Raw genomic sequence first — 13,297 nt, forward strand, 5'->3', positions numbered from 1 at the left:
TCCTTGTGCTGCTGTCAGCATGGAACACCCGCGCTGCAGGAGCAGGAGCTGGTGACACGGGCAGGGGGACACAGATGGGGCACGTTTGCCGTGTAGGGAACCAGGTGAAAGCAGGCAGTGGGTCTCCTCTGAGCACGAGCCCTCTGTCCTAACCAGCTCCTGGCAGATGACCTTTGTGTAATCATCCAGAGCCAAAATATCCCCACAAAGACACGCTTGTGTGGTTATAGCTGCAGGATCCGGACCCACGATTTGGCATCTACACAGGTTCTTAAAATAAAATATTGAGAAAAAGACAAAGTTGAGTAAGGTTCTCCAAATCATGAGATTAAAAATAAGTCAGAAGGTTTTTTCCCTTATTGCTGATTTCTGAGCATCCAGCCTGATCTGGGACCATGTTTTAACCATTTCCCTACATGTAGCAGTACTGGAAACTTGTTGGTTGTTAGTAGAAGGTGATCTGCCTTAGACTGAGATAAAAGCCTGTAAAAATCCCAAGCCTTTTATGGCCATTCTCTTCTCTAGAGTGGCTTGGGCTCCCTCAGAGCGTGGCAGAAGCACAGCAGCCTCCAAGAGCTCCGTGCTCTCCTCAGCCCGGGGCTCTGGCTGCCCCCGAGCAGTAGTAGTCTGGGAGCAGTCAGTAGTACGTGGGATGTGCTTCCTCTCCCTACATCACATTTGCTACAACCACTTTAATGGCTTAGCACTCACGTACCAGGACAAAAGTGAAGTGACAGCAGGGCTGTGTGGGAGGGAACAACTGAAGTGTAAAACATGGGGAGGGAAAGCAAGAGTTTTCCAAAGCGCTCTCCTGGCCACTGAGCTAGAGGATGCTTGGGGACACAGAGCTTCCCCCGTGTGCACAGGGGTTTTAGAGCTGGGACATTGCCCGTGGTTGTGCTGCCGTGGGAGCCTTTTGTTGGTGCTGGTTTTGGCAGTAGGACTGGCAGGGACATCCTGGAGCCACAGCCAGCGGCTCTGGGCAGCCCCACATCCTGCACCAGTGGTGGCTGTGGACAGGAGCTGAGCGCAGGGCAGGTCCCTCCTCAGCCTGCTCTGCTGCCACAGCCTCACCCAGCTCATCTTCCAGCTTCCCCAGCACAGGGAAACGTCAGGCACTGGAAAATGGGTGGGCAGAGGAGCTGCAGTGTGAGGAGCGCTGGTGGAAGAGACTGGGTGGGGCTGCCTTGTTTTCCAAATCCCTTTTCCTCCCAGGCGATGCTGGACTTGGTCTGGGAGCAGAGATGAGTCAGGATGTCCTGGGACAGAGCTGTTCCCTGGGAGCCAGCACACAGCACAGTTATCCTGCTGCTCCGGGGCTGTGTCCAGGGGCTGCTGCTGAGACAGACAGCACCAGCAGCATCCTCCCCATCCCTCTTCCCATGGCACAGACCTGCTCCTGCTGCAGGAACACCCTTAGCTGCATTTGGAAATGTCATTTAGCTCAGTGGGGAATGCCAGAATCGGGCATTTCCACTTTCAGTTTGGGAAAAATTCTGCTTATTTTCCCCTGTTTCACAGTTGAGTTTCCAGGTGATGCTGCTGGGGGAACCTGGCTGCAGAATTTCATTTCCTGGCTGTATCAGCTATGAGAGAAATTGTTCCAGTGTCCTCAGAGAACTTCATTCCAAGCTCCCCAGGCAGGTGGTGGGGCCCCAGGATTTACTGCTGAAATATCTCCCAAGAGTTGCTCTGTGCTGGAATTTCTCTTTGAAAAATCAGTGTTTGCATGGTTCTGAATGAAGATGGGAAAGTTACTGATATCTGTATATTTTTATAGGGTTTTAGAAGTCTTTTGTGCTGAAAGGGCTCTGGTTTAGGGGCTGGTGGTTTGGGCTGGGGAGATGTTTGCTAGTGGCAGATGCTAAATGTGCCTTCTCCTGCTCGCAGTGCTGATGTGCAAACAGCTGTCCTGCTCTCTTTGGTAAGGGAAGAGTGGCTGGAACTGGAAAAAGGAGAAAACTAAAAGTACATTGAAGCTCCTGTATGTTAGAGATGCAGGAAACTAGATTTTCTCCACTCCCACATTGTGCTTGAATCCAAAAGAGTGGGTGTTGAAAATCTTTTATTACATTTCTTGCAATAGACGTGCATTCATGTATGGTGGAGCTGGCTTTTATCTTCCCCAATTTTTGCTTAGTTTGGTGTGATATGAGAATAGAGTTTTTCTGATTGGACATGGAAACAGCATAACAGGAGGTAACAGCTAAGCCTCATTGCTGCTTAATTTACTTTTCTTCACCTTTTCTTAGCAAAGCTTCCACAGTTTCTCAGCTGCTAAATATAAATTGGAAGAGATTTCCGCCCCCAGCCCCAAAACTCCACGGTCTCCAGCACACAGGGTCTGTTAACCTCCCCTGAACGTCCTCCTGCTCGCTCCAGCTGCCAGGAGGGTGAGGAAGGATGGCATTCCCATGGCTGTGGGATCTTTATCTGGTGCTGCTGGCAGCAGTGGTCAGCAGGGGTGAGGCTGTGCTGTGCCTCAGCGGTGCCCTGGCTGCTCCTGCTGTGTCACAGCCGCTGTTTGCAGCTGCAGGGATGCCTGGCAGAGGGATGCTCCTGCCCTGGGCTGCAGCTTGGCTCTGCAGCCAGGCCCAGGTGGCTCTGTGGATGTGTTGGTCCCACCCTGGTGAGCAGGGTCAGCTCCTGCTGGCACTGGGGATTGTCCCTGAGTTCATCCCTCCATGGCTCACTCATGCTGCCTGCATGCCAGTCCTCAAACCTCAATTGCACCCACTTAACATTTCCCATTTCTTCTCTTCTTTTCCTTTCACAGCACCTTTTTCCCCCCACACCTTTTTCCTCTTATCCTCAGTGTGTCTATATCTAAGCCTTTGGAAAAGGTCACTCTAGTTTTCCAGCAGTTTTCCATTTTTGCTGTGTGGTGTGTTAGCTGGGCAGGTCTGGGCCATGGGGATGTGTGTCTGCCCTGACTCACAGAAGCCCTGGGAGGCCTCGGAGGAGCAGCACAGCCCTGGGTCAGAAGAGAGAACCATCTGCTGCTGCTTCCCACGCTGTGCCAGAGCAGCTGCCTGGGGAGAGATAAAAGAAGGAGCGTGAAAATAGAGTGAGCCTTTCCTTAAAAGTCTTCCCCAATCTGAGAAAAGATAATTTAAGGAGTCCTTGAAGCTGGTGAGGTGACCAAGCCATCATTCCTAGGGATGGACTCACCCTGGTGGGACTTTCATGCAGGGGCCGTCTTCCTCAGGATCAACACATCATATCTTCCAGGAAAACAGGCATTTGTAAACCTGCCCTTTGCCTCCAGGTGAAGGCCTGGATTGGACAGGCTGTGGACAGGCAGCAGGTGCCTGCAGGCTGAGCCAGGGCTGGGGGTGCTGCCCTGAGCCCCTGGCCACAGAGAGCTGTCCCTGTGCCTGGGGGACAAAGGGACCTGCAGCAGTCCCAGGTTTTGAAGCTTTTCACTTTTTTATTTTGATGTAAAAGATACCTTCTTTTGTGTCAGTCACTTGGCTGGGGAATGGCTGCAGGAACCCCCTGCTGCCCTTGGGTGCCAGCTCTCACCCAGCCTGCACACACGGACAGCTGCATCAGCCTGGGGCTGCAGGGTCTGCCCTGCTCTTCAGACGTGCCCATGGCCCTCTGCTGCCACCGAATCTGCTGCCTGTTCTGCTCCAGATCAGGACCTGAAGCCACAGGAGACACGATTTGCTCTTGGCTGCCGGAGTTTGCTCTCACATCCAGAGGCAGCCTCGGGACCTTGGCTGGCTGTTCCCTGCTCAGAGCAGCTCCTGCCTTTGGTGGACAGAGCAGCACAGGGTGCCACACGTCCTGCAGTGCCACGGGCTGTCTCCATCAGCCTCTGCCACCTGCCCAGCCCCTCCTGGCTCCCACAAATGCTGTGCAAACATCTGCCCTGCCTGTGGCCAGCAGTGTGTCCTGTTCCTGGGCAGGACACACACCGCAGGTGCCTCTGCTCACGTGGAAGCAGGATCCTGCTGCAGGTGCAGGCAGCTGGGGAAGCAGCAGCTGGGGCAGGTCCCCACAGCCTCCATCCTCCTGCCCTGCTCTCTCAGCCAGCACCTGGCACCTGGCACAGCTCTGTGTCGATGCTGGCTGTGCTGTTCACAGCAGGGCAGCTTGCAGGCAGTGCAAAGCAGTATTTTTTTCTCCCCTGTTAAATCCCTCTGTCCTTCTTTGTGGCTGTGGTGTGTGGGGAGGGAGTGCTGGGCTGCAGGGTCACCCTTTGGGGTGTGTGGAGGGGGTATGGCAGTGCAGGCAGGGCTGGGCATGGACTGCAGCTGCTGCAGGGATTTCTCCTCAGACACGGGGCTGCATTTCTGTTCTTTGCCCCAAGGAATATCCAGTTTGGAGAGTGGAGTGGCTGGGCAGGCCACTGTCCCCACCGTGCTGGGTTCATGGTTGGGGTGCTCTGCTCCAGGGGAGTTCAGTTCAGTTCAGTTCCCATTCCTGCACAAAGCCAAGATGGGAATGACTTAACCCTTGCACACCCAGTGTGTGTGTGCTCCATGGGCTGTCTGGGGAGGCTTGCACAGACACTGGCCCCAGGTGCCTGTGGCAGCTGGAGAAGAACAGCTCATTGAAGGTCCCCAGAGCTTTCTGCAAACCCTGCTGCTGTGTCTAGGGCTGAGTTAAGGTGGTGTCTGAGGACTTTCTGGGGCAGGTGAGCCTTCCTGTGGTGGCACAGCCCAAGGCAGGCACTGGCTGGCTGCCCCAGCTAGCCCAGGAAGCCACCAGGAGACATGGAAAGAGGTTACAAATGTGCTGATTTGGATTTCCCTCAGAACCAAATCAATGCTGCTTTGCTGGGTGTCCAGAGGAACGGGCAGATCATGGAGACAAAGCTCAGTGTGATCCTGTACACTTTTCATTTGATTCACTTCAGTTTTTTTTCCTAGACTACAGCAGCAGCCCCCACAGGAGAAGCTGCTATTCTTCATTCACAGAGCTGTCTCCAGGTGGGTTCCATAGCAGCAGACAGTGTTTGGTCAGTGTGGAGAGCTTGGCAGATGTGTTACACAGCTGCTGCCCGCTCGTGCTGCGGGCCTGTGAGGTTTGGGAAAGGAAGGAAAACAAGAGTTGCTAAGAGCAAAGCACTTCAGAGTTTAATTGAGTGTCACCAGAGGGATTTGGACTGGGCCAGGAGCTGTCCCCTCCCTGGGTGTCACTGCAGGGAAGTCCCTGGGTGCCTGGATCTCCTGCAAAGGGGAGATCTCTGACAGTGAGCATCGTTCTCAGCCTCGTCTGGGCAGTGCTCTCCAGTGCATCCCTCTGCAGGGACCCTGAGGTGTCCTGGGCTGTGGGACCAGGAGATGGGGACAGGACAGGGACCCTGAGGTGTCCTGGGCTGTGGGACCAGGAGATGGGGACAGGACAGGGACCCTGAGGTGTCCTGGGCTGTGGGACCAGGAGATGGGGACAGGACAGCTTCAGCAGGGCTCCTTGCTGAGCCACACTGCCTGTCCTCAGTGGGGTAGGGAGCTCTCAATTCCCCCTTTGTCTTTTCCCTGCTTGGCCTCAGGCAGCCTCCAAAGCTCTGTATCATGGCAGCAATCTTCCCCCTGCAGAGGAGTCTCTGAATGAAAAACTGCAGCAACATTTCATGAATGCCCATTTTAAAACCTCCATAAAAATTACACTCTTGTGACAATTTACCATCCAGATGCTGCTGGTTTTTAGTAAGACCCTAAAGCTTGAGGTCATGCCAGCTGTGTGGGGACAGCAGTTTGTAAAGTGCTGTGAGATGCTGCAGCATGGGGAGTTCAGGCTGGGTTTTGTAACAGGTGATGGTCACAAAGCCTCTTCTTGGCTTTGAAAGAAAGGAGTGGACTTTCCTGGAACCTTCATTTCCTGTCCCCTGTGCCGAGAGCGATGCAGGCTGGCTGTGCTGCTCATGGCCAGCACCCTGGGGTCTCTTCTGTACTGTCCCAAGAGTGTCCTTTAAACAAAAAACCCCCAGTTTGCTGCAGAGCATCAGCTGAAGCCTTGTTTGAGAGCTGATGTCTTTGGTGCCTTTCACTGCTCTTTCTGCAGAGATTAATATTTGAGGACAAAGGTCATGCTTCTGTTGAGGATTTATTGCAGCATCCAGCTGATGTGCCTCAGGCACAGCAACACGCCCGTGGATTTGGTGCCAGCCTTGATCTTCCCTAACATTTGCCCAGGAGGGTGAGCTCAGAGGCCAGCACAGGGTGGGTGCCAGGGTGAGTTCAGAGGCCAGCACAGGGTGGGTGCCAGGGAGAGCTCAGGGGCCAGCACAGGGTGGGTGCCAGGGTGAGTTCAGAGGCCAGCACAGGGTGGGTGCCAGGGTGAGTTCAGAGGCCAGCACAGGGTGGGTGCCAGGGTGAGCTCAGAGGCCAGCACAGGGTGGGTGCCAGGGTGAGTTCAGAGGCCAGCACAGGGTGGGTGCCAGGGAGAGCTCAGGGGCCAGCACAGGGTGGGTGCCAGGGTGAGCTCAGGGGCCAGCACAGGGTGGGTGCCAGGGTGAGTTCAGAGGCCAGCACAGGGTGGGTGCCAGGGTGAGTTCAGAGGCCAGCACAGGGTGGGTGCCAGGGAGAGCTCAGGGGCCAGCACAGGGTGGGTGCCAGGGTGAGCTGGCCCAGAGCAGCTCTGAGCACACCACAGGCAGGCTGCAGTTGTGCCCTGACCTTGCCAAAGGGCAGTTCCTGCTCCTGTGGGAATGGATCCTGCTCCTCTATCCTGCTCCCCAGGGGATGGGTGCAAACTCCCCCTACCTCCCTGCTTAGGTGGCTCTCAGTGAGAAATGTCATGTGAAACTTTTAAATGAAGTGATTTTCCCTGAGCATGGAAGGGTTAAGCTCCTTTCTCAGCCCATTTCCTGATCAGCCTCAGTTAACCAGCACATCCCTCTCCTACCAGTGCAGAACCCAACCAAAAAGCTCATTTTCTGTCAGCCTGGAGCTGTGTTTGCTGCTGCTGTTGAGCACTGGGGACACAGCACGAGCTGGGGCCGTGCCTGCCTTGGCTGCTCTGCGTTTTGGGGAGCGCCAGGGCTGGGCAGGCTGGGCTCTGAGCCTTCACCCTCCTGTGCACACAGATCCCCACACTGGTTTGTCACAGATACCTGGGCACAGATTGGGCTTTTGTCTCGCATTTTCAGTGGCACACGTTTGATATCATCCAGTTCATGTGCTGGAGCTCATTACGTTGTTAAATGTCAGTTTTATCAGTTGACCTGGTAAAAAAAAATCAACAAGTAGAGAAGAAATCTTTTGCTGCTGCTTGTCCTCAAGTTGGGGGAAGGAGCTGAATGAGAGGCAAATATTTGAAATATCCTTGCAACACAAACTTCTTTCCCACCAAGACCAATTCTAGGGCCGGTTAAAATCAAGAATGTTTCCGTGGATAAATGGGACTGAGGCTCAATCATCAACAAAGAAAAATGCCATTTTTATCTATGAGAGGGAAATGCAGCAGTGTGTGCAGAGAAGGGCAGGGAGCAGCCCTGGCTGCTGGGGCTGGGGGAGGCAGCGTGCCCCCCACATCTGGGCTGCAGCACCCTGCAGCCAGTACAGGCCTGAAAAACCTTTGGATAAAGTGGAAGTGACCAGAAAAAAGGGAAATAGAATAAATATTGATTGTGCTGGAGTGTGCTGAAGTATGCAGCCTGTCTGATTTAAAACAGCCAGAAGATTATTCCCTAGGACCAGCTCTGTGAGATAATCAGTGTTTAAAATTTGATTATCAGAAAGCCCAAGGGCTTTAATCTGTATGGATGTGCTTCAAAACATTTATTTGCAGGAACAAGGATGTTTAATTTTTAGCTGTCATTCCATTTATAGATAATCCAGAAAAATGTCTATCAGCTTTAAGCTCCTCTTGTGTTTAGTCAGTCTGGTCTTTGTTTCCTTCTCCTGGGGAAAGGTGAAGTTGTGTGTGTTGTTCTGATGCGCTTCATTGCCACTGAAATGATGGTGGTGCTAAATTTGGTATTGAAACAGCCGCTCCCATTATTTAATTAGGAAGAAATCTAATAACTGAACATAAGAACAACAGCCTCTCCAATGTCTGTGGCCCCATGCCAGGTGAAAACACGATTTCAGAAGCTTATTTGTTCAAAATTAAAGACTGTAACAGTCTGAAAGCCCAGCCTTGTTCCCAGTGCAGCAGCCTTGGATGCTGCAGCTCCCAGCAGAAACCTCAGCCCATTGTGCTGCCAAGGCTGGGAGACTTTGTAAAACAAGCAGTAGAATTACTAACTCCAAAATATAAAAATTTACATTGGATATGGCCCATTGAGGGGAGGGCACTCAAGCTAAGGGCCAGTGCTCCCTTGGGACACTGAGTGGAATACATTTGTTGCTGACTTGTGGCTTTCACCCTGTTAGAGTCATTAGAAACATTAGCATTAACATCCCTGAGACCCATATATCCTTTATTACATAATTTCATTATTCATAATTTCATGTGTTGTTTAGGGAAGCTGCACTTGGTTCAAGCCCCACCTTTGGATTAACACATTGATAAATCTGTTTGCTTTGCCTTTATGCTTTATTTTGATTGCTGCTTTTCCCTTTCTCCAGAAACTGCAATACCCATCTGTGCAAAGGACATCAGTGATGATCTGATGAAAGAGTTTGCTTTTCTGTCTGGTGAGTACGAGAACATCCTCAGGGTCTCTCTCTCTCCCTGTGGTAATGAAATACTCCAGACAAGCTTTGCTGTTTGTCAGAGTGATACTCCACACGGGCTATTGCCCATCAGGTGGTGTCCAGTGCCACAGAAATGTTGTTAATAAAAGATGGAGGCAGTTGGAGAGAGCAGATTGGGTTTCTGTCTCGTGCCACACTGTGCAATGTTCTCACCCCCAGCACTCAGTGCATTCACAGGTGCTCTGCTGTGCAAGGTGTCTCTGTAGGTTCCAGCCCAGTGTGTTTATTTCCCCTTTCCCTTCTGATTTCTTTTACTGTCCTGTGTAAAGCACACCCAGTAAATGAAGGAAATACCTGTACTCGATGCATTTGTTTCTAGCACTTGTGTGTTGTGCTTGGACTCTGGGGCAGCCTCGGCTCGGTTTTGCTGTTGTGGTGATGGGAGAAGCTCCTGTTCTTGCTGTGAGCTGGCTGTGCCCTGGGCTCTGCTGCTGGCCCTCCTCAGCAGCGTGCCCAGGACAGCATCCTTGTCTTTCCTGCAGGTGGAAGAGGGAAGGACAAGGCTTGGATCATCACCCTCCCCGACAACGCTCGCTTCAACGAGGTGCCCGAGGAGAACGTGGCCAGAGTCTTGACGTACCTGACCTCAGTGCCCAGGTGTGAGCTCCCTGCTGGCCCCCTGGGCTGGGCACAGGGGAGGTCCTGCAGGGTCTGCAGGGCACAGGGGAGGTCCTGCAGGGCACAGGGGAGGTCCTGCAGGGTCTGCAGGGTCTGCAGGGCACAGGGGAGGTCCTGCAGGGTCTGCAGGGCACAGGGGAGGTCCTGCAGGGTCTGCAGGGCACAGGGGAGGTCCTGCAGGGTCTGCAGGGCACAGGGGAGGTCCTGCAGGGTCTGCAGGGCACAGGGGAGGTCCTGCAGGGTCTGCAGGGCACAGGGGAGGTCCTGCAGGGTCTGCAGAGCACAGGGGAGGTCCTGCAGGGTCTGCAGGGCACAGGGGAGATCCTGCAGGGTCTGCAGGGTGCAGCCCATTGGGGTGAGTGGCTTCTTCAGCTCTCAGACATGACAGAGGGGTGCCAGCCCTCCCAGGGTCCAGGGGAGGTATTTTATGTGCCAGGAGCTGCAGAGTAAGGAGTGGACATCATCCCTGTGACCTGTCAGCTGGAATGTGTCACACATTTCGTTGATTAAGTTTCTAATTAACAACAAGCTTTCCTCAAGCTTTGGCATGTGTCACCGCTTAAATATGCCATGCCACTGCAAAATAATGTTTTGACACGTACAAACAGAGAGTCATTACTGTGGAAAAAGAGAAATGAAACCCGAGGAAGAGGCTAATTACAGGAACAAAGCGTTTGGGGTGCCCGTGACAGGTGATGGCTCAGCAGAGAGCAGCAGCTCGCATTGCCTGCCTGTGTGTCAGGGCTGAGCTGCTGACAGCCTGTCTGTGCCTCACACAGGGCTGTATACTTAGATTAATGACCCTCCTATTTCTTGCTGCTGAGCCTGGTGACTCAGTTACCTGGAATGCTTCATTTTCTTGAATAATGCCTGTTCTGGCAAATTTCTTCCTGCAGGGAGAGCAGGCTGACGTGGCTGGATGGGAGCTTTCCTGTAGCAGCTGCTTTGGGAGAAGTGTGGAGTGTTTAGGCACCTCTGTTCAAAAAACACAACGAGCCTCTGGCTCCTCTGTGTTGATGGACTCTGAGGTTTCAAGGGCTCCTGGCCCAGCAGGAACAGGACCCTGCCAAGTGTTGGCCAGAGGGGTTTCTCCTTCCTCCTGTGCAGGCAGCCCTGCTCTGTGCATCTGCACTTGCCAGCTCTGTCTGCTTGCTCCAAGGCTTCTTACTCCCTCTGACTGTGAACACCCTGGCATTAGCATGATGAGCAGTCTTGCTGTCCCTGTAATAGGTCAAACTCAATCAAGAAACTAATGAGAGCTGCGAGCTTGCTGGTGATTCAAACATGTTTGGCATGTTTTTAGTAAAACCACTTTAATCATCTTGCTCTGCTTCTCCTACCACCATAACAGCCTGCCCCAATGTCTGATCACCTTAAAAGCGTGTTCTCCCTACCACTTTGGAGCTGAAAGGCTCAGGTGAGCAGGCAAAGCATCACCCAGGTGAGGGGGGCAGGGTGTCAGCCCTGGTGCCCCAGTGTACACATCCCTCAGCAGCATCACATTGTGGGGTCAGAGCTCAGACTTTGGCCCAGAAAGTCCCTAAAAGAGGGAAATACTTACCTGCCAGAGGGATTTTATTTCCTCAGATGTCAGGGTTAGGTGTGGGTGCACCAACAGCTCCTTCCCTGTGGATGTGCAGGGGCAGATGGAAACCACACACCCCGTGCCTTTCCTGTGCATTGTGTCCCACCTGTGCCAGTTGAGAAAACCCCATGGCTGTCAGGTTTGTTCTTTTTGGAGAGCTGAATTTCATGAGGCATATTTCTCCTGGAAATCATTGCTAGATAAAGGAGATTATTTGATTGCTCAAGGCGAGTGCATTAACAGCAGAGCCAGGAGGAAGGTGAGTCCTGGAGGCAAGTTCATTTTTAGTATTCCTGGGATCTGTGCTGCAGGCAGCTGCAGAAAGTGCTTGTGTGGATGAGCTGTAAGGGAAAATAAGTAGGTGCCCACTTTCTATTCCATGCACATCCAGCTGAAAATGCTGCCCTGGCTGCCTCCAGGCTGGCTGTGCTGAGCAGCACCTGCAGTGCTTGAGGCACAGGGAAGTGTGACAGATCCTGGTATTTGCAGAAAGTGAGTGATAAAGCAGCACTTTATCCAGGCTTGGACTGAGGGCTGTGATAGTGTGGTCTTTACAGCAAATACAAATCTTTTCTCTAGCCTGAAGGAATTTATCTCTTACAAATTAAGCCAGAATTCCAGTAGAAGCTTAAAGAAAAAAAATAAGAATCAGTTGAAGTCAGTTATGATATCTGTAATATTGTTACTACAAAAAACTGTCTTAATTACTATTAAAGTAATATTTGAAAACTAAAAAGATGCCTCAGTGTGCAGCAGTGGTGTGGTGTTACCTTCAGTGCTGTGTGCAGTTCTGGGTGCCACATTTAGAAAGGATGTGAGGGCCCTTGAATGTGTCCAGAGGGAGCAAGGGCTTGAAGGAATGTGCTGTGAGGAGCAGCTGAGGCCTCTGGGCTTGTCTGGTGTGGAGAGAAGGAGGCTGAGGGGGGATCCCATCGCTCCCTGCAGCTTCCTGAGGATGGCAAGTGCAGAGGAAGCTGCTGAGCTCTTCTCCTTGGGATCCAGGGATGGGATGTGTGGCTCAGCATGGCCTAAGCCAGGCAGGTTTAGGACAGACATTAGGGAGGGTTTATTTGCTGAGGGGTGTCAAACACTGGAACAGTTTCCCTAGGGATGTCATTGATTCTCCAAGCTGCCAGTGCTTAGGGGGCATCTGGACAATGCCCTCAACAGCATCTTCTCACTTTTGGTCAGCCTGAAATAGTCAGAAATTTGGACAGGTTATCACTGTGGGTCCCTTCCTACTGACAGATCCTATTCTGTTCTGTTCTTTGACTCTCCAGCCCTTTGGTATTTAGACAAGCTTTGCCTGTTTCATTTGGGCTGGGAGGTGAGGTGCAGAGTGGTTTGGAGCTGTGGCTGCTAACACAGAGTGGTGGCACAGTGGAGGGTGATGGTGGCTAAAAATACCTCTGAATTGCAATATTGGGCAGGTTGTGACAGCGTGCTCTGATCCCAGCAGCCAGGATGGCCAGGGAGTCTCAGTCCTGTGCTAAACCTCACAGCTGCAGACTCCAGGGTCCAATTTCACCTCCTGCAAAACATCCCAGGTCTTTATTTTTAGTCTGGTGCATCCTGCAACGCATGCAAAGTTAGGGATGAGGGGGAAAAAGCGACAAGAGACACTCAGAGAGAAGTAATCCTTCCCTGGTTATCTGTCTCCATCGTTCTGCTGCTGGATGCAGACAAGCAGTGCTCAGAGCCTTGGTGGAGAGCATTGATTTATTTTCATTGTCAGTCTAAGAGGTACATCATGGCCTGGAAATCTGATAAACCTGCGAGGCCTGGCTTGCAAATAGTCACAGACTTTCTCCACTGGCCCCAGAATAAATGACAAATTTCCAACAGCAGGTGTCAAGGCTGTCAGACTGCTGGGAACTTTCCTCTTTGTTTCTGTAAGGGAACTGATAAAAACAAATTAGCATGCTCAGAGGCTGCTCTCAGAGCATAACCCTGTCCTGCCTGACTTCAGCTTTTCTTAACTGGCCCTGCACTACTTTTCTCAATTCCTTGGGTTCTGGGGGTTCCCTTCAGGTTCTGTTATGATTACAGCAGTTCTGTGTACACACAATTTATGTTTTTCAATTGCAGACTCTTGGCAAACACCATGGGGAGTTTGGGAATTGTTTCTTATAGCTCAGAGACATACCTTTGAAATTTTAGAGTGTGCTGGAAAACCAAAGGGTTTTATTTTTGCCTCAAACCAAAGGATCCTTTGGCTCCCACCCACCTGGGTCACTTAGCTCCTGGTGGGGGTGAACAGAAACCTGCAGAATTATTTCACGTTGTCTAAACTATTCTGAGCAAACAAAGGTTTTGGCTGAGCTCACCATGCTCACAGCTTCAGGCTTCATTACATGTACACGTTCTGTGTATGACCAATATGTAAAATCTGATATTAATTTTCTCTGCTCTTTTCTTCTGCGCTTCAAAGCCACTGAAC

At 51.9% G+C, this 13,297-nt stretch overlaps 1 protein-coding gene across 3 annotated transcripts in view; it reads left to right on the forward strand.

The window, feature by feature from the left end:
* Positions 1 to 13,297, forward strand: part of MCF2 (MCF.2 cell line derived transforming sequence) — a 56,924-nt gene that overhangs the window by 1,668 nt on the left and 41,959 nt on the right. For all 3 annotated transcript variants that reach the window (XM_086850929.1, XM_086850928.1, XM_086850930.1), the window contains exons 2-3: positions 8,526 to 8,594; positions 9,137 to 9,251. In XM_086850929.1, the coding sequence (XP_086707055.1) occupies positions 8,526 to 8,594; positions 9,137 to 9,251 (184 nt within the window). The remainder of the gene's footprint in view (positions 1 to 8,525; positions 8,595 to 9,136; positions 9,252 to 13,297) is intronic.

The sequence above is a fragment of the Cyanistes caeruleus genome, chromosome 14 (genome assembly GCF_971803275.1).
Source record: "Cyanistes caeruleus chromosome 14, bCyaCae1.hap1.1, whole genome shotgun sequence".
NCBI lineage: Eukaryota > Metazoa > Chordata > Aves > Passeriformes > Paridae > Cyanistes > Cyanistes caeruleus.